Genomic DNA, 21505 nt, shown 5'->3' on the forward strand with positions numbered 1-21505 from the left:
AAGAACTGATGATCAAGATGATCTTTTCCAGCCACGTGCTCCCACTGCTGAAAAACCTCACCTAACCACAATTCCAGCTCCTACTCTTAAAGTCCACAAGATTACAAAGAATTTGTAAAAGAGAAAAAGACAATTAAGTAAAGAGGTATCTCAGTCTATTTTATTTATGTTTAGGACATGACGCTGTTTACAACTTGAAAATTCAACTGTGTGCATGCAAAGGTTAAATCTGTGAGACTACCCCCCCCCCCTCATTTTGCAAACTCAAAATATTTTCATTGGAGCATTTTGTATACTGTGCTTTAAACTTAAGACCAAAGTGTTAGTTTCTAACAAATAAGACTTCCTAAAACTCTGCTAGCAATAATTATTTGCCACAGCATGCATTATGGCATCTCTGTCGGGAAGACTGAGTGGAAATGAAAACAAAAGGCAACAAGAGAGGAACAGACATTCATGGAAGAATCTTTATAATATTTAAAGACATTATTAATTCAGACATCAGAGAATAATTTTATTTCAGTATTAACATATTTAACCAGATCTATGTTAATGATTTAAAAGAACTTCATCAAATGGCAATCACCTCCTTATATCAATACTCAAAATTTATAAGGACTGACACTCGAATTCCCTATTTAGTCTAGCCCTCCCCAAAAACCCAACCCAGCAGTCTATATACTAAACTGATTCCATTTAAGCTAAGCATTATCACCAATTAATGTTATCTTTTCTTTAAAAAAATTAAATCAAGCCTAGCTTCTAATTCCTATTTCTGAAGGGATACAGTTGCATCTCAACAAAATTAATACCTTCAGAACTTGAATTCTGTCAGCTGGTCACCTAGAAGTGCCATCTTCCCTCTTCCCTTGAAAGGGTCAGTTATTTATAAAACATCGCTTGACATAACTAACCTGTGGTATCTGAATGTTGTCTGCTGGTCTGCTTGTAGCATCTTTATTGTACTGAGGATCAAATTCAGATGCCCCTGCTAAAACCATGATAAGCCCTGCAAAGATAATTGGAGGCAGACAGAGAAAATGTCAGCAACATCCTATGCCACTAAGTGATTTCTTCAGAACCCTCAGCCATAGAACTTATTCCTACTCTTCCCCCAACAGCCGTGAATATCCATGTTCTCTATTTAGTGTACCAGTTACTACCGCCACAGGGCAAAGGAGGCAAGAACCAATGCTTGGCACAAGACAAAAGAGATTGCTCAAGGCTCCATTTTTCATGGCATCAAGTCCAGCATTTGACTCTAAATGACTTCACAGAAACATAGTTGGGCTTCTTTAGGACTGGCAGACGTCACTGCACAGCAGTTTGACTACTTCTGCGTGCTCACAGAACCATTCCTCTCAGCAATTCATGTGCCTGCGGCGGCACCACAATGTGTGTACTGGAGGGGGAGGCAGGAAGGATAAAATTTCAACTCAATTTTCTGTTCAGTCAGCATTGACAATTCACAAAAAAAAGTTCATTTAATTATTAGAAAACCAGTTCAAGAAATATGCCTGCAAACAAACCCCATGAAGATGATAGACTGCTCTTTTCCTACTGTGATTAGGAGAATCCATACCACCTCAAAATGTTCTGTTGTGTAAGATGAAAGACGTACACAATGGGGTATTTTAGCCCCATTATGAACTTTCTGCTCACGAACATATCAGACCCCTCAGCCATAGACAATAAGAGAAAGCTCACCCCATCATTTGCTCCAGTTAAAATAACTTTTTCAATAATAGTTACTCAAGCTTCATTCTTAAATTTTCAGCAAGTTCTTTTCTGAGCAAGTTATTTTTGCCTACTTGCAGTGCTCAGTGAATTCCACCTACTAACAATTAGTCACGTTCCCTGAGCATCAATTTTCATTTCCGTTCTCGATTATCTCTTTACTTCCTGAGCAGAGCATATCGAAGAGCTTCCAACAACTATAAATACTTTCCTATTATTTAAGATCCACAATTGTGGATCGTCAAGAAATGAGGTTTTATAAACTCATTTGTCTTGAAACCTAAAAAAAAATATCTAACACAAGGCAAGTCATGCAGATTTGTCTCACCATTTCCCTAGCCTGGTTTGATTACATCTGCCAAGGCTTAAGCCTTGAGTTTCAGCACTGGTACCTCACACCACTGTAGAATTCACAACCAAGCAAAAGCCTTACCTGATCACTGCATGGTTTGTCTAAGCCATCTCAGCTGCGCCTCATTTTTCATTCTGACAGCACAACAGACCTCAGTGGAAAAACCTGACCTGCCTCTGAGCCCAGGACTCCCTGAAAGCTTTAAGTCCTTAAATAAGGCCACTTAAACTTCGGGTTAACTCTTTAACCAATCCGTAGGAGAGACAAGGCAAGACTCAAAGCTATGGTTCTGATCAAGGTTCAACATGAAATAATCTACTGTTGACAAGAAGTCTGGAGAAAGAAGAGAATGGGTCTGCAGTGATCTCCCTAAACTTCTAAATAAGTCACACCTACTCTCCCATTCCTCCTCTCTCAACTAGCTGTCTGGAGGGGGGAAAAAAGCTTAAGAGTATGACAAGGTAGAGAGCATAAACTAGTCTGAATTAATCCTACACACAAAAATCCATGTATGCTGTGACTAGAAAGCGAACGTATTTCCATACTCTTATCTCCCAGACCTCTTGGATTATCTGCAAAGCATTTCTGTTCAGTAGGAAAGGGATATATCAAGAGCAGATGCTTCCAGCAATCTTCCAGCAAATCTAAAGCTGAACAGCAGTGCAACTCATAGGAGTAAGCAAATGTATTTATGAATCCTTTTTAGAGGGTTTGGGGGAGGGGGGGCAGTTTATTCTGCTTTTCAATAGTAAGATCCAATCTAGAACTAACTAGTACCATGCTAATTCTTCAGGCCCATGCCAGCCTCCAAACTGAAAGATCCAATTCTGCACCAACATAATGCATCTACAGATTTTCCCAGAAAAAGGTTTTTTTATTCCTTTAAAAGTGAGCAGACAAGAAAAAGAAGTATATCAAAAACTATAAATGAGTAACAAAGTAACATGAAATTGATAGGGAACAAAACCTTTAAACAGAAATTTAGCTATAACATAACAAGTAAGAATAGAGAACCAGAAATGCTCTTTTATTCTTTGGTGATGTAAAAATTTTATGACAGCCCCTAGAAAATTCCCAAAGCCTATTTTGTTACGCTAACAGAAGACGACACACAGACAGAGGCTGTGCTCCTAGTGGCCACACAGTAACTCAGGACTACAGGCAGGTCAGCATGTTTATCCCAACATACAATACCCTTTTTTCTTTTCTTTTTTTTTTTTTTTAAATGTATAGATAGACAGGCATAAATACAGTTCTATATAACTCCCTCTCCCAAATACTTAAGTCTTCTTAAAGAGTACTCTTCACTTGCAACAAAATGAAGTTTTTAAAAACACTCTAAAAGAACCGGAAATGTTATTTTAACCTAACAAAGGCTTATAAAGCAGAAGCATTTTAACATCAGTAGATCAACACTTCCAGATGAACACATCAGCATTTTAAGATGCCTTTTACTTACGTTTCATGTCCATGTTCCGTGTTTTATAGACAAAATACGTATATATTTGAGTTGTCCGAATGAGAATCTGATCTCCACTATATCGTATTGATCGGTACCACCAGGAACCCTGAGACATTTAACAAGAACAAAGTGACATCAGATACGATGAAGCATCAAAACAGCTATGCTGGATCACCTCATGTCTGTTCACAACCAGGTAACTCAGCCCAACTGATTTTACCTACGTTAAGGTCAACTGAATTTCAGAAAGGAGAGGGTAACAAAAAATATTTGCTGACACAAATTTTAAAAGCACACCAATATATTCATCTGAGAGAATCTGATGCTATAAGTTTTTAGATGATCTCTAGTCTAGAGAATTTCCCCCAGCATATGCACGCGCACACACACATATACACGGCTTTATTTTTGGTGCTGTTTTAGTGAATCCACTAAACAGTAAATCCACTGGATTTACCACTTTCTATATACATGATAACTCCTTACTGTGCAACACGGCATTCAAATCAAATTCACTTTAGGCAGATGGAGGCCAAACCAAGAACAAAATAAGAGATTTCTTTCATTACAAGAAAATTTGAAAAAAATACTAAGTCACCTAATCAGAAAATGCTTCTCAGAAGGGGAATCTGGAGTTGGCCCAGTGCCCTTGCTGCAAGTTTTCAGAATTAAGTCATACACCTTCAGGTTGACAGAAAAGGTTTTCCAATCCTTCAGAAATACTCCAGTAATTCCCTCATTAGCATTACACCAGTGACTTCAAATTATGGAGCACACTGTACAGTGATTGTACGCTATAATATATTTTAAGAAAAATGGTGTGCTGGGTTATAAACTGCAGTCTGTTCATTAAACTCCTCCTTGTAAGCAAAGCTCTCTAACATGAGAAAAAATATCCAAGATAAACTTTACAATAGATTGAGGTGTATCACAAGTGAAACGTAACAAGCAGTAAAGTAGTAAGTGATGTTTACTACTATGAATTTAATAGGCAATAGTGTAAATTCCCCTACTACAGCAAGAACTTGCCAATTTACTTAATTATTTAGGAAATGCTCTAGGACTTGCTCCCCACAAACTTTTTGTTTTAAATAAATCAAATCTGATTCTTCCATGAATAGATGAACCCTGACACAAAATAGTACACAACTTTTTGTAAAGTTTTTCTGCAGAAAAATTTAGATTAGAATCCCATAGCTATCAAATTTTTGTCTAAGTACAGATACTGGAAGAAAAACATAACTATAGCTAGTCCAAATGTACATGAAAGAGGCTGCCCTAACTGCTTTTGCAGATACAGCTCGTCTCTCTTGCCTCATGTACAGAACATTATTTAGGTCAGTGGAGGTCTATGAAGAACTACATATCAGTATTTTCCTTTTTTGTTGATCTGGACCCAAAGGGTGGAACTAGCCTTTATTTTAGATGCCTATCTGAGATATAGGATGACTACACTGTAGTTAACTTCAGCTTCTTTATTGATTCATAAAAGAGAAACAGGCCCATTAAAGGCATGAATCATCTTGTATGTCTACTTTAGAATGAAATGATAAAATAACTTGCTCCATAAAAATGACTATTCCTCTTCACTGACTATAAAAGAAATTTACAGTGACAAGTCTGAATGCAGAAGTCTACATCTGGCATAGGGGCAAGAACAGGCATATTTTCTTCTCTGCTCAGGACATTTCTTCATAACAACAGAAAGGATGTTTACTTTCACTTGAGCTACAATAAACCTGGTATAAATCAAATCACTAAAAGTACACATATACAAAAAAAAAACATCAACAGACACCAACTGAAACCTAAAAGGAAAGACAGGAAAAATATGTAGACATTGTACCCTGGATTTTAGACTTCTTAGTCAATAACTTGTTGAAATCGCCACATCTCGTTTTCTACACTAAATCTTCAATTATGCAGAAAGACACTCAAAGAGAAGGGATAATGCCTGGCTGAGCCTCTGCACACAGAGATGCAAGCAGTTGCCAAGACCCCAGGACACCTTCGCAAATGAAAATCTTCTTCCCAAGAGCATGAAGGTTTCCGGGTGTCAATTTTCTGAGTCTGTCTTTACACCATACCCTAACAGTGCACTCACTGGATAAGGGACATTGTTCAAAAGCAATACTGTAAGGCAAACCCGAGCCCTGAAATACCACTCACCTAGCAACTGATTTCTCACACAAAGAAATCTCAAGGGCAGACATCTCATGGTATACAGAAGGGCAATAAAAATTGAAGTTATGAAAACAAAGGCAACCAGTAGAAACCAAGTCAACAACCTGTTCCACACGCAGTAATCATTCTAGCGCCACCAGTTACAGCCATCTCAGTCTTGGCTGTACAGTAACACCACTGAATATACTCGAGTTCATCACATATTAATTTTCATGTGATGAATGACAGAAGGTACAAGACAAATTACATAAATCAGACTAACTCTTCCGATACCTAATATTTTCCTACAGCCCCCTCGCTATCATGGCACCACATTTTTTTGGAAACTCTACAGCAGCTTCACTTTTTCCATAATAAAAGAAAATACCCACATTAAAAAAAAGCTCACTTGCTTGCTCTCTCTATGAAAGGCAAGAACAAGCAACTCTACTTATGTCTAAGACAGCTTTGTTTACAGCTTGGTTACAGAGGGTAGAATATTAATTAGATAATACTTACCACAACAACGGGAAGAATAACCATAAATGCTAATCCGTATACAAGCAAAACCTAGAGAAAAATTATGAAACATACCTCATTAGATACTTCAGCTAAATACCACTCTTGCTTATCTTTATTCTAAAATACAGCCAAGTAGTATTACCACAAGCGTACTACAAATTAATGTAATCTTATTGCATAATACCCATCATTATTTCTGAAGTAATATAATCAGTTGGGTAGGGTTTAAATAAGGAGTATCAGTTTAGTGTAAATAATCTTTTAAATCATCCATGCATTGTCTCAGGTGAATTTCTTTAATGATTAAAGAGTTCACAGCTAAAACTGATAGAGTGGACAGAGATGATTACCGCATTAGAAGAAATCAAGCGGGTAAGCCAAATACCTTGTAGCAACAAATGCAACAGAAAGAACATTCAGACACTGTATAATTATAGCATAGCTAGCAAACCAAATGGAACTACAGAAATCCAGCAAACAAACAGTTCTATATATGTTTCCTTGCAACAGCAAACACACACTTTGTAGCAGCAGTACAACCGCATTATCATTGCAATGAGATCCTTCCAAGCATATTAATACTTTACTCTCAAAGGTTAGATTTAAGCTACTCTAACACTTTTGACTCCTGAAATTTGCTTCAAAGATGTGTATTTGGACCAAAGTATTATTAACTACGTGTTTTTACTAAAATGCGCAGTATTAAGCACAAACATTAAGGTGAACACTTGCAAGTTCACCTTAAAATCTTCAGCTAAGTAAGTTGACTCACCAAAATTGAATTTTTCTGATCCACAATCCAAGCTGGCAAAGCTATACCAAAGCTTGTAGCTGTAGGATGAAAGAAAAGAAATTCACTATAAAATATTAAGGAATGGTTTTAAAGTCACATTAAATCTAACAAACAAAACAAAAAAACCCTACAAAACCACCAACGCACAAAAAAAAGAAATCCTCATTTTTATCTCTTCAATAAGCAAAATTCTAACAAATCTAGAAAAATCAAAAAACTAATTAGAAATACACTCAAGTATGCAATAAAATAACAACTTAAATGCAACTTCTGAAATACCAAAGATTTTAGCTTACCATATTGCAGTGAAATAGATATGCAAGATTTATTAATATAGTAAAAAAAAAAAGATTTCACAGATGGAAAGATTTATGAGCTTTGCCTTGCAGAGTTTTCAGCAGTTTAAATACATATAGTTCAGTAAATACATGAACTGCAAGAAAATTGTTAGAGCAAATGAATTCTATGGGAAAAGTTTTATTTATCCGTAACTTCAGGAAAGTGTTCTAAGCTGTAAATTGTAAAAATAAAACCCTCTACCAGTTCAAATTTCTGTGTTATTGGTAAGAAAGAGAAAGGAACACTTTGCAATTCAAAAGGAGTTAGGCTGCAGAAAACAGAGGACATGATTCTCTAATAGTAACATCTACAGTACACAGATCTGAATACAGAATAGCATAACATAGCTTGTCTTCAGACACTTTAGAGGTAATAAACTGAGCTTCGCAAATGCTACCTTTCCCAACACTAAAAGTCCTAGGAAACCAAGAAAAAAATGAAAAAAGACTTTACAAATTTTTAGGGCCTGCTTCAAAAAACCAAAACGAAAAAACATGCTTTCCTCAGCACTAGCAGGTATCAATGAGTACTGCCTTAAGTAAGGACAGACTAGGATCCCCCATGTACTTAGATACTATTCCGATACTGTCTCTAACAAATTGTGACAGCCATCAATTCAGACAACTAATTGTTACGCTCAAGCCTAACGTGACTTCTATGTAGTTAAGCTGGAAACTACTATTTGTTGAGACTCAAATTAAACATCTGACCAAGTTGACCACACCTCAAGCTTAGGACTTCAGCAGAGTAACACTCAGTGAATTTACCACATTAAGTTATATGAAATGCCCTGCTCTGGAGAAGAGTCTGGAGACACTTTCCTATCTGTTAATGGTTACAGATTTTTAGAAGAACCTACTAAAAATATAACATGTCTTTTACTGGTGATATCAACTTCAGTTTCCCACAGTATTTTTGACCTTTAGGATTGCAGCTTCAAACTGTTCCAGAACAGAAGTAGTTCAGTACAAAGTTCTTTCTCTTCTCGTCCAAGAGACTCCTTGCCCCCATCCATGCTTGCTGAGCTGAAGCATTAGCAAATAACCAAGCAGAAATGGTCTAAAACTGCCTTACATTATTAAAAGCATATCTTTTTACTCTCCAGGACCCCCCACCTGCTTTTAAACACTCTTCAAGTGATTTTGCACATTCAGGACCTTATTTTTAGTAAAGGAGCAAGTCACACCGAAGATAAAATCTTGTTTGCCTGCCTCTAACCTGCATGCTGCTTCAGTTGCATAGAGAGGAATATTGCTTGCTGTTCCTTTGTGCTGGGCACAGAGGGTGGGATGTACCTCATCTAACTTGGTCAGACATGTCTAACACCAGATGTGCTTCATCTCATCCCAGAATATACCTCTATAAGGGACTGTCTCCATTCTTTGACTACACAGAACTAAAAAAATAGAATACATAGCTTGGATACAGATTTTTACACTACAGGTGTATAAATGAAGGGAAAATTAATTTCACTAAATTAGAAAGCTCCTCACACTTCAATGTGGAACAAGGTTATAGAATAGAGGATGAGAGAGAGAAAATTTCAGGCTTCTTCCCACTCTTCTGATGAAGCAATGATGAGAGACCTAGAAGCAAAGCAGAGAACTCCAATACCACCGTAGTCTGAGTTAGGGTTTCAGAAGAGCAGGAGTGTTCACACTCACAGTACAAGCTGCTGCCCTACCAAAGAATCATTTCATTTTGCCCTTTGGGAATCCAGTTCCTTAAGTTTATGAAAGTGATCTCCGAGCCAACCGCACAAGGATCTTTATGCCTTTAAATCCTCAGCTTTTGGCTGAGTTTTCTTGTGAAGCTTCGGGTCCATTCGAGGACACTGACATACTGCCCAACTTGAAATCCTGTACCTTGGCAACACTAAGTTAGTAGCTTGTGGGTGCAAAAAACAGTTTAGCATCAGGAAAGGTCGTACGAAAGCTATTTGTGCATACAGCAGACTAAAATTGATGGTACCATTTCGCTGATAATGTCACAGCATTTCTGAAAAAAGATCCTATTTGCATTTTGCAGCAAGAGGGACAGAGTCCTCCTGCTTGCCTGGCTAGGAAACCAAGAGAAGCTAGGAGCTGAAAGAAATTTGCTATGCTATAAAAACAGAGTGGTTAAAGAAACTGAACCACCACCTTAGTCCATCAGAAATGCTATTGTCAGACTATGATTTAGTTGGCAAAGTTGTTTTTTTGAAGGGAGAGGGAAGACTGTTTCTTTGAAACACTGGTTCAGGGGCTGGAGTTTTTTTCCATTTTAAAATTCATTTCCCATGTTGGATGGATATAATTCAGAAAAAGGATTTCCACCACAGAGTTCCCTCATGTCAACTTGTAACTTCACAATTAAGTTAAATTCCATTTATTACTTCCAAGCTGGCCTTAACTCATTCCATGGAGATACATAGTAAAACTTAGTCCTGCAAACTGCAGGGCATCAACAAGCAGAGATCTATGGATGCCTGTCCTAACAGATGGCAGGTTTCCTTTTTGCTTATAATGAGTATCAGAAGCAGCTAGAAATATACAATATTCTTCCTCACAACTAGTTCACTTAAACAACAATCACAAAGATATTTTACAATCAACTCACACACCTGCAAATATGAGGAGAAAAAAAAATCTATTAACTTTCAGTCTTAAATTGTTTTAGTTCGGATTGTCTACTGTAAAACTTTACTACACCATCATCAGGTTTATTTTCATGTAGCTACCTGCCCAGGAACAATCTACCACGTAGGGATAATCATCAGGACTCCTCAAGATGAAGGTGGCATAGAGCTACACTCAAACAGTACCGCTTCCAGCAAATGGAAGGCACATGTGTATACGGTATTTATTTAAATACATACATATCCTCATGTACATCCCTTCAAAGTGTGTTTATTGCATTATGGCTAGCTGTTAATTTTTCAATATACATTTATAGTATCTGATCATAAATACTAAGAAGTGTTTAAAATCAACAAGTTTCTGATGAGTATTATTTTATTGTTCACTTATACCTCCTTTTAATATTGGCAAGTCTCTCTAGATACTTACTGAAGCTGACTAATTAAAAAAAAAAATCCTTCTCTTTTTTCCCCTAATAAGAAGTTTGAGAAATGTGAAAGCAAACTCTTCCCTGCCTTTCCCTCCTACCACCACCCCAGAGCCAGTTTCACAAGCAAAGAATTGACTGGATGCATTGCTTCAAGTCACAGGAAAAAGTTATTCTAAATATATAAAGATCTGAGTGCTTCTCAAATGATCAGATATTACACAGCTCAACGTACAGAAATTACAGGACTTCTGTCATTCATAATTGTTACCTTGTGGTCCATCTGGATTACCAAATTCTTCCCAATTTTTTCGTGATTCTTCATCAGTTAACCTAGTTTCAAGAAGAGATATTAAGTTAATACAGAAGTAAAGAAATTTCTCTAAATCATTAGCATACAGATACATTGAAATGTGGCATTTATACTATCCTTCAGAGATGGTTTGGCAACCTGAACAGCTTCTGCTATTGTTTGTATGAAATCTGGTATGAAACAGTACTGCTGTATTCCTTCATGATACACAGGCAAATTCTTTTAGCACTCTGACAGCAAAAGAAATCAGACACAGAAGGTGCCTCTTCATACAGGAGATGGAACAATCACATCTCCCTTTTCATGAGAGTAACTGTGTACCCATCAGCAAGGAGCACTTTTCAATGCCAGGTTACAGTTGAGCAAATATCTTTTTTTGCAAGGAAGGTGAATATGCAAGATGAGTTAATACAGCAGAAGTTGTCCATACGGGCTTTTAATTCTCTTATTCTAGACTTTTAGCCTTTGATGGCATGTGTTTGGTTGGTTGGTTTTTTCCTGGAACTCGCTAGTTTCATATTTAAAAAGAGAGAAATAAATTAAGATACCACCTCCTAAATCTTACAGTTTCTATGCCTGTTCTGTAATGACAGTTTCTTGGCAATAATATACCACCTCAAACAGAATCCCTGTTACTAGAAGGAAGAATACTGCTTTAGGAAACAGAACACCAGGCATTCACTATACGGAAGATTTTGTCTCACGGAAGAAACCGTGAACGAGTCAGACATCTCCTGATCATTTCTAAGTCTCACATTTGTTAACAAGCAGACTTACTGAATGGGTAGATTTTATATCCTTTCAAGACAGCATGGCTAAGGAACTTCACTGTAATTTACTTCAAGATATGCCTCTGCCACAGCCCTTGCACTAGCGTTTGAAGTATCAAACTGTATAACCAAGCATTTGAGTGCTAGCTTGCAAAGCAAACAAGTGAGATCTTTCAGGAGTTCAGAAAGCAATACCAGAATATCCTATTGAAGAGACTTTCATAGTGATGCAGATGTGTTTAAACAGAAAGTATGATTTCAAAACTGCTCAAGCGAGCATGGTGTTGGTTCTCTTTCTCACCTCACCCCAAACAGGATTCTCTGTCAGTAACGTCAACCACATAGACAACGGACTTAAAAGCAGAAACCACCAACTTGCTAGGTTCTCTGATGATGTGACTGACCCAATAAACCCCTACAACGGAAGAAGGCTCAGAGGGGATGGGCAAGGGTGATGTGCCATGAGGCTCAGACAGACCACAGTGACTCACCACAGCTGCTGCAAAGAAGCTGACTGTCTCAACACAAAGGGGACTGGAGGGCAGCCTTTGTTTTAGATAAACACCTATCAACAGTTGAGCGGATCAACTGGTGGTATAAACGTTTCTCTTCGCATGCATTAAAAAAGTATGAATGACTCCAAGTTTGCACGACCAGCATGGGGGGGAGTGCATACCTGGCTCAGCCCAACATAGAGTATAAAAACTAGACAACTAGCAAAAGAATTCTAAGAGAACAACGGGCTCGAGCTGGCTTCAACCCACGCATGCCTTCCCGGTGCCTGGGGACAGCCAACATCATGACAGTGAGTGTATGAGAGAGACCAGTAACGGGAATCGCATTGGTATTGTGATTGAACTGTGTATTGAAATTCCTGTATTTTGCTAAGTCTAACTTACACAATATACTAAAAACACAATACAAATGTATTGCTCCACTAAATCAGAAATCACGTGTAACATCAACTGCCTTCAGATAAGTAAATTTGATGCTAAACATTACATGCTCCACATGTGGAATATCGAAAAGAACCTGGTGAGAGACTATTGCACTCTGAGAGATGACCATTTAGAGTAGAAAAGAATATAAAGCTGTATTAACATTCCACTTATGAACAGCATTACAAAAGCCAAACCCACATCTTGGTTACGGAAAAATTCAATAAAAAGGGATTTTCTTTATAGCGCATTCTAATATTAGACATCATCTCTCAGATTAAAAAGAAAAGCTATAAAGCACAGGTAAGGCCAAAAGATACTCTGGAGGAAAAGAGGATTCAAGGATTCAGCTTTTAAGAACTACACAGGTAATATGAAACAGTCACCGAGTGAAAAATCAGGACTGCAAGGCAAGCATAAATGATAAGGGATGACAGGGAACTAAGAGCAAACTGAGTCAGAACCAGAACAAAACTTCTTTGTCGCTAGATGGGAACAGAGTTAAAATACTGTCTCTTACTCTTTGGCTTTATCACCAGGTGAAATGAACCATATATTCATTTTTTAAGCAATGCTTCAGAATTGCTGTGACAGGGTTGGTTGGTTAAAAACTGCAACACCCACTTTGTTCTTTGTCACCTTTAGGATTTCGTATGTATCATACTGGAAGCACTTCTCCTAGCTGACATGGAAGTTTAATACAAAGACCTAACACCTTACAGTATTCTGACAGTTGCTAAACAATTAAATTATCCTTCCCAACTTGTACAGAACAAATATGCACTGAACCAAGACATGTTTTGACTTCCGTTACATATCCAAACAAGTTTGTCCTGGCTGCTTAGGTCATCCCTGCTATTAGCTTAAAGGTTTCCCTCCCCATAATATCAAGCTCACATTTTTATAGGCAAGAAAAAAACTTACGCTGCATAGGCCTTAGCAATCCTCATGAACATAACTTCATCTCCTCCTTTATCTGGATGGTATTTTAGCGATAGTGCACGGTACTGTTTCTTAATTTCTGATATACTTGCTCCCTTAAAAAGGAAAGTTTTGAGTTTATTAATAAATACCTTAAATCAAATCCATTCTTCCGTATCTAAATTCTAAAGCACATTGTGCAATATTTCTCTGAACCATTCACTGAACTCAAGAATTACGTTCAATATAAGATCATGAAACTACATATGTATTTCATGGAAACATGATTATATTATTTTTCTAATAACATTTTTATAACCATTATATTTTTAAATCAAGTTAGAAGTCACAGTCTAACAAAAAGACATTCAGATGACTGGGTTTTGGTTTTTTTCTGGATTACTTTGTTCATCCATCCATAGGAAAAAAAAAGTAAGGCATTCTTATCTGTTTGAGAAATCTTATCTTTTCCTAAACTTCTTCATGAATATGAGGAATTCTCACTTGCAATATTCTTCTATTTAAGCAAGAGTTCATAGATCAAGTATGATGGCTCACTTGCAGCTTGTAGGCACAAATAAATCTGTCAGTCACCAGGAACAGTGGATTGCCCTGCCGCTTAAGAATGCCTTTGACTAGAATCATACTACCCATAAATTATTTCAAACTCCTTGAACAAAGGGAATACATTACCTATACCTGAGAAAGAGATTGATTTTTATTCTACTACAGCACATTGTTAACACAATCTCTCATGCATTAACTTTGAGGTTGGACTGTGAACTTCATCACTCAAGAAAACCCACAAAATTTTATAGTAAGTGCAGATAAAGTTTTTCTAGTAAGCTATCTGCTAAGTTTCACAGAACCATTACCATAGGACTTTTCAACATTCTGTGGTAGAGAGGCCTAGCATGCTGACCTTAACTGCAAAATAAACACACAAGAAGTTAAAGATGATGGTACTGTTTCAATAAATTTAAACCAGAAATTAAACTACCCTGAGGCTTCATTTGCTGTTACTTTATCTCTCTTCATACAATGTGTCTATCATTTTCCAACACTATTTTTCAACAGCATGCCTGCCTCATTTAATGCACACGATGAATTTACTGCATTATAAATTAGACTTCAAGTAAAAACAGCCATTTCAAGACCAGATGAAGAATGCCAGATGAGTAGCAGAAATTGGAAGGGGGGGGGGGTGGGAAATCAGGTTGCTGGAGAAGAAGAGATGGGTTTTCATGGTTCATATGAATGCTGCCCATTAAAAAAATCCTAATTTTTTCTCTCTCTGCCATAGAGGGTGCATGTGGTCCCTGATAAGCTGATGACAAACCTTCTATCATTAATTGCTTACTCCTCATTTTCAAAAGCTAGGCTACAGAGGTTAGGCCTGACTTGCAGAAATGCTTAGTAGCCTAGGACAGTGTGCTTGGAACACAGTGCTTCCCTTTATTAACTACTTATAAAAAAAATTAAGGCCCCAATTGTCTTACTTAAAGAATCCAAAATTATAATTAGTTTTGAGCTTCATTTTTATGCCTTGGATCCCACCTGTAAGGATACTTATTCAATAAATCAGTAATTATCTGAGTGCCTTATGTATTAGCAAATTTAAGTGATGTGCTCCAAAGCAAGCTATTCTATGTTCAAAACAAAGTGCTAATATTATAAAATAAGGAGCATGTACATTATTTGAACTTTCTCCATGCTGCGGTTCTCCTCTGAAGAAAAAAGCCTCTAGTTATAAGCTGATATTTTAACATAAGATAAAAAAGTAATCTTGGCCACAGTGTGAATGCAAAGAAGCAAATTAATTGAATTGTTGTGTACCAAAAGTTTCAAGTGAAGTGCTTGCATCTACAACTTTTTTTTTTTTTTTTTTTTTAAGTTTTGGGGGGGGGGTGTTTTTTAACAGCAACAACAGTTCCTTTATCTAACACTTCAACATCTGTATCACTTCAAGATCAGCAGGGCTGGCAAGGTTCCACTTGAATGGTAGCAGAAGAAAGCTGTTAAAAGATATTGTCTGATAGCACAGAAATACATAAACACACTCTGGAACCTTGGACTCGGTCTTTGAGCCCTACTTCACAGCCATCTCTTCATCCCCCTTGTAACATCTCTGGCTTTAGTTCAGCTTGTCCTTATGACATTACGCTCCATCCCTCTACCAGTTCTTGGAGCATTCCAGTATTGGTTTCTTTGCCTGTGTCTTGAGCACATGTACAAGTTTTCATTAATAAACATTAGGTTACGATTCACTACATACATACCTTTTTTCCCCCTCAGGGCCGTTACTTGTAGAAATTTGCCAAAGATGACTAAAGAAAATCCTCTGATGACCTAATCCCTAGCCTGATTTGTTTAACCAAAGTTAACCCAGATATATGAACATTTAAACCACACGGTTCCAACAGATACCATTCAACAGGAAAAATTTATCTTGTTCCTGTGCGTCAGTGAGAGAATGCAAGTCAGCAATCAGTCATTCAGAGGAACTGAGCAGAGGTTGAATTTAAATAACTTGCCTCTGCACATGACAGGTAGGTCTTGTTCTACCTGTCTAGCTAGAAACAGGCTAGAGTCTATTTATCTGCTATAATGGCTTTCTTAGCATAGAAAAGCAGTACCAGTGATGCCTACCCTTATGCTGACAAGCCACATCACTAATGGCAAGAGATGTATTTGTCAATGTTCGTACACATATTCAGCTCTCCCTCCCTAACAAATATACATCAAGTTTAATCAAAACAGGTACATTCAAAGTTCTTTCATATTCTTGTCCTGAACTGTAACCACTGTGTACTTCCTTAGACAGGAGAGTAAACATACCACAGACTTCAGAACTGAAAAGACGACTCTACCATTAAGGAGCTTTGTATCAGGAAATAACATAAACAGAGTATTTGCTGGAAGTATTGTGGGTAAGATGAAGAAAAGAGTTTGACAAGACTAAATAAGAGTTTAAAGAGATGTATGTTTGTCTCCTCGGAATATATAACTTTTTATATCCGTTTTGAATTAGACCTTCAATACAAATAAAGCACTGCATCTGTTTTCTAGATAAACACTACATCATCCCCCCCCCCCCCAGTTTAATAAACCAATTGGCTGGTATCACTATTTAGAATTTGTTGTTTGCATTCGCTGATGCAATTGATATTCAAGGTGACCTTTACTACATCAAAATGTGCCTCAGCAACACCCTTTAGTGAAACCTTTCATTTACAAGAGAAATATTGCTGTACAACAACTGTAAATCAAATGAATCCACACTCTCGTTTATACAGTTTATTCAGCAGCATCCCTAAATATGGCTATTGAGAAGATTTTCAGAGGGTATACAAAGCAGAATGTCTGTTTTCCTGTACCAAGCAAGGAAAGCAATATCAGAGTAAGATTCAACCCCACCTCACTATATTAAAAAGTCATTATAATTTTGAAGGAGTTAGATACAAAAGTTATAATTAGTACAGATATAGGCAAAGAATATCTAACAACTGACTTTACAATATGCAGCAGCAACTTTCAGATGCCAAAAAATAACAAAACCACTAGATACATTCACTAAAGTTAACTCATTTTGTTTAAAAAAAAAAATCTTAAATTTGACATCTAGACATAAAATATACAGTTATAGTAGTACAGACTACTGAAAGATGCTATTACTTACAGGATCCAAATGTAAAACCTCATAAGGGTTGTATTCTTGATACTCTCGGTCCGTTTTGGAAACTTTGTATGCAAGAAACAAAAATAATGCCCAGCCAGCAAGGAGGACTATTTTCCTGTTTGGAAGAAAGAATTTTTTAAATGTACAAATCCACTAGCTCTAGCATAATTCTACAAATAACATAAGAAGCCATTTGATGTCAGTCTTCAAGAAACAATATTAAAATGATGAGAAACATTAAAGCCATTTTAAAGCAGGTATTTAATTTATAACACCACCTTTGACACAGATGAGACAGCTGCTCTGACTTCTAATTAATTTCTTTTCTCCTTTTTTTTCTTTTTTAAACAAAGGCAAGCCACTATCAACAAAGACTCTTTCCATTCCTTAACTGTCTGTCCTCAGCAGGTATACAATAGTATTTCCTATTTTTAAAGGATGACTAAAACCTGAAGCTAGAAAATGTCAATGTTAAAAAACCAAAAAGCTGAAACAGATGCATAACAGACAGCAAAATATTTTGAGGGTGGGAGTAATAAACAAAGAACTGAAGGATATAAAACCATCAACTTCGAACATACACATTATTACTGTTGTATATTTGAATATATATGTTTACATATTAAATATTTAAATCAAAAGACATCACCAGCACCACTAATTTCAGTGAGGGATTATTATTTTTTTGCAACAAATAAATGTATTGTTTACTTATTTATTAGTGCTGAGGTTCACTGGTTTCACTTAGCAGATATTTTATAAAGGACAAACAGCATCCATCTTGATTTCAAGCCCTACTAGATAATAATGATTAACTATTAATTATTCAAATACAGCAGATTGCAAATGTCTCTTCTGTGACACAAAAGCCATTATTATATAACTAGTTCCAGCTGCTTTGATTAAAAAAATATTTTTTTTAAAATAAAAATGTAGGAATTGCTTTAATGGAAAGTCATGCAAATGAAACGTACGTACTTTACTGTAGGAATTATGTTTTGTTGTGGTTTTAACAGTCGCAAACGATACCACAAGCATCTTCCATATACATTTCTTATATTCTTTAATCGAATTTGCTCTATAAAAACAAAGAGAAATACTGTGATTAACCAACCTGACAAAAAGCAGAATGACAAACATGCTCACTTCATCTTGGAGTAGGTAGTACAAGGTCAGTTGGAGGAATTACAAAAGGTCCAGCAATATTGGAAGAAAGAATGTTTTTATCCATTTAAGTGACACTACACATCCATAAACTTAAGAAATTGGTCAGATTATTCTCTGCTACCTAAAAGGAATCGAGTCTATGTTCCATGTGCCACATAGCAACCATCACTTGTGAATCCAGCCTTTGCCTGGCTAATGTGCACCTGTAAACTTTACTTCTGCCATTTTATACTCAACTCCAACAAGCCTCTCGTTTCAATGTCAGCTACTGTGTGCAGGAAAAAAAAAAACAACAAAACCCCCAGAAAACCTAACCCACTTGCAAAATGGTATTTGTATATAACTAAAGAGTACAGCTAGAGCAACAGCTACTTCCTCAATTCAAAATAGGATGCATTTTCCTCCTCTTTGAGACATCTGCTTTTTGTAAGTTGCCTTCGTTTAGGTTTTTCCTGTTGAAGGGGAAAAGGAAGTAAGAGTAAGACAATACTTATTTGTAAGCCACATAGCTCAGTAATATGGGCCCTGGGCAAGGAAGTACATGCATTAACGACAAACTAGTCAAGAAGATTTCCTCCCATGTCCTTTCAGGACAGGACTGGGGCTAGAAGGAAATTGTATTTATACTGTCAACATCACCATGACAACACATGGAAGCTGTCTCTGTTAGAGAGTTTTACTTGTATTTCAGAGTTAATCAAGACCAACTTAAGTCTTGGTCAAAGTCGCCTTTTATGCTAAGAAAAGTATGGTGGAAAGCAAGTAGCCTGCACAGAATTTCTGTAAGCACTGAAATTGTATGTTATAAAGTGACTCCAATCCTGTTTATCTTTTAAGTAACTTGTCTATCCATAGACTATGCAGTCTACCTACAACACTTCTGAAGTGAGGAGGTCACTGTAATTACCCTACCTGCATAAGACCATTTTGGCCCTTTTCAGACTAAAGGAGAAAGAATTAAGAGAAAAAAATTCATCCTGCCTCAATACATTTAGATATTGCTGCTGAAAAAAGTGACTACATTTGCCAATTTATTTTAAATTTGTGAATTATCTAAATGCAGGAATTATATTAACAACTTTGATCCGATGCACATGTCAATCACATCCTAAAAAGTGTTAAATCTCAACTTTGATCTTTTAACAAGGTGATGCCCTCATCCTAACTACAACAGCAGTTATGATACAAGTAAACATTTTTCTTCAGCAAATTTCTAAAAGATGATTGTGGAATACAGTGACAACCTCTGCTTAGTTATTCTGAAGATATTGGGAGGTGGGATATGGTGCTCAGTGAGTGATCTACTTGAATTTCTAAGCAAGCACCCAATTCAGATGAAACTATAACTTCAATTTGCAGTCACCAATCTATCTGAGGCCAGAGAAACATGACCATAAATGCCAATATTGTGCACCACAAGTTCAGATTTAACCCAGATCAGATGTGACCACAGGATGGCATTTTAAACTCTGGTTGATTTGGCAGAAATGGACAGTGGTAACACAGATGACAACTGGCCACGCACAAACTAGTAAAGCAGACAAATTTTAAAGGTTGCAGAGACAAAGTACCAGAACCAGAAAAAGTGTATCGCTTATTCTGAACTGCTTAGTTCTATTAAGTATATCTTCCCCAAAACTCAGTATGACATTAAACAGCTTGACAGAATTCCTTGAGAAGGTTAGAGTAGAAGTCCCATCACCCCCAAAGAGGGAGAGATGGAGATAAGGGAGGAGAATTCAATCCCTTGCATCTGATCTAACTCTTGCAGGACTTCAAAATAAGCTTCCAAACATCTCACAATTTTGTGCAACCAATAAACCACACAAGTATTTGCGGTTCTCCTGATCTGCAAAGATTGTTCACATACATAAAACAGGTACTAGACATGAAACTTTCTAAACAAAAAGGATATGACTAAGATTTCATTAAGCATCTGCCCACTTAGTTTCACTTGTGTAAGGCTTTAGAAAGCACCGTAAATGAAAAATTCAGAAGACAATGAAAACAGAGTTAAAATGCAACACTGATTCCCTACCAGTAGAATGCAAATTAATTTGGCATTTTCTCTTTACCATTTTTTTTCTTTTCTTTTAAGACAAATGTTGTGGGAGATCTCTATTGGTTCAGAACCAGATCCACCACAAATAGAAGTGAGCTAATTGTTACCTAAAATTAAACTATAATTTTTAATGCAAAACTAAGAGACATTACCAGCACACATAACTGGCATTTCAAAAAAAGCTGATGACATTAAAAGACTAGACAGACAATTAAGTTATGAGGACTAAAAAGCCCTGCTACAGAAAAAGGGAAGAAAATGTTCTGGGGAATTTTAAACAGTCACTGGATAACTATGAGCCGTAGCATGATGCTTTTATGAAAACGTCACTGATGGATGATATTTGAACAAACCAGGCATCACAAGCCTCATAGAAGACACGTGCTTATGTTAAGCATAAATCGCTCATTTCAAATAGTCAATAAATTCAGTTGTGCAGTGCTGAAGCAAGATGAAGCCAACTGTTCGGTTCAACCACGCTGACCCTGATCAGCTACCTGATCCAATCTGCATCACAGCCGCACAGACATTTCTGCATCACAAACAAGGGGCAGCACTGTTTTGGTAACTGCCTTAACTGACTACACTGCTTGCAGAAATACCTAAAACTAACATGAAAACGGATTACCAGTGCTCTTGGAGAAACAGAAGGTGACTAAGAGAACTTTGTTTACTTAATCCTGTAAAACTAAGCCTAACAGGATATGACTCCTTTTAGTGTTTTTACTAGGCTGTTTTTAACAAGCTGCTGTGCCTTGTCTGTAAAAATCTGTGCCACCCTGTGACACAGTGCCCCAGTTCTCAAACCTGTCTACTGCCCAGCCCCGCAAGTACCAGATGACCCTCTCGTTTCCCCCCTCTGCATCCTGCCTGCAAGAGCAGCCAATATCCTTCACCTTATCATGCCAAAAAGCTTCCAAAAGGCCCTTAGAGGAAGGCACCATGGAGAAAAAAAATAGTTGTGCAAGGTAAACTAAAGAATTGCCATAAAGCCAAATAAAAACTGACCACAGGGGAAATTGATAATAGAAACTAAAGGTGGTTTATAATAACCAGAGAACTGAGGTTTCGGAACAGCCTTCTACTAACAGCTGCAGAAGTCACATTTTGTGAACAGTCTGACAATAGCACCAAGAAAAGAAGAAAAAAAAAAAAACAAAAAAACAAGGCAAGTGGTGTGAGCAAAAATTAAGCCCTTTGGATAGGCAAAGAGCACACACCTAAGTCAGTTAAGGAGTCCCT

The 21505-nt window shown here is 37.0% G+C and overlaps 1 protein-coding gene across 3 annotated transcripts in view; it reads right to left on the bottom strand.

The window, feature by feature from the left end:
- Positions 1-21505, bottom strand: part of SEC63 (SEC63 homolog (S. cerevisiae)) — a 60501-nt gene that overhangs the window by 23927 nt on the left and 15069 nt on the right. The window contains exons 2-9 of one of the 3 annotated variants that reach the window (XM_010573402.1): positions 18013-18112; positions 17035-17149; positions 13359-13471; positions 10685-10746; positions 7009-7067; positions 6234-6284; positions 3549-3657; positions 915-1009 (exon numbers count right to left, since the gene is read on the bottom strand). In XM_010573402.1, coding sequence (XP_010571704.1) covers positions 915-1009; positions 3549-3657; positions 6234-6284; positions 7009-7067; positions 10685-10746; positions 13359-13471; positions 17035-17149; positions 18013-18112 — 704 coding nt within the window. Of the gene's footprint in view, positions 1-914; positions 1010-3548; positions 3658-6233; positions 6285-7008; positions 7068-10684; positions 10747-13358; positions 13472-17034; positions 17150-18012; positions 18113-18148; positions 18186-21505 lie in introns of all 3 variants that reach the window. The other 2 variants (XM_010573403.1, XM_010573404.1) reach the window with 2 other exon arrangements.

The sequence above is a fragment of the Haliaeetus leucocephalus genome, unplaced genomic scaffold, assembly GCF_000737465.1.
Source record: "Haliaeetus leucocephalus isolate CR32 unplaced genomic scaffold, Haliaeetus_leucocephalus-4.0 Scaffold384, whole genome shotgun sequence".
Classification (NCBI taxonomy): Eukaryota; Metazoa; Chordata; class Aves; order Accipitriformes; family Accipitridae; genus Haliaeetus; species Haliaeetus leucocephalus.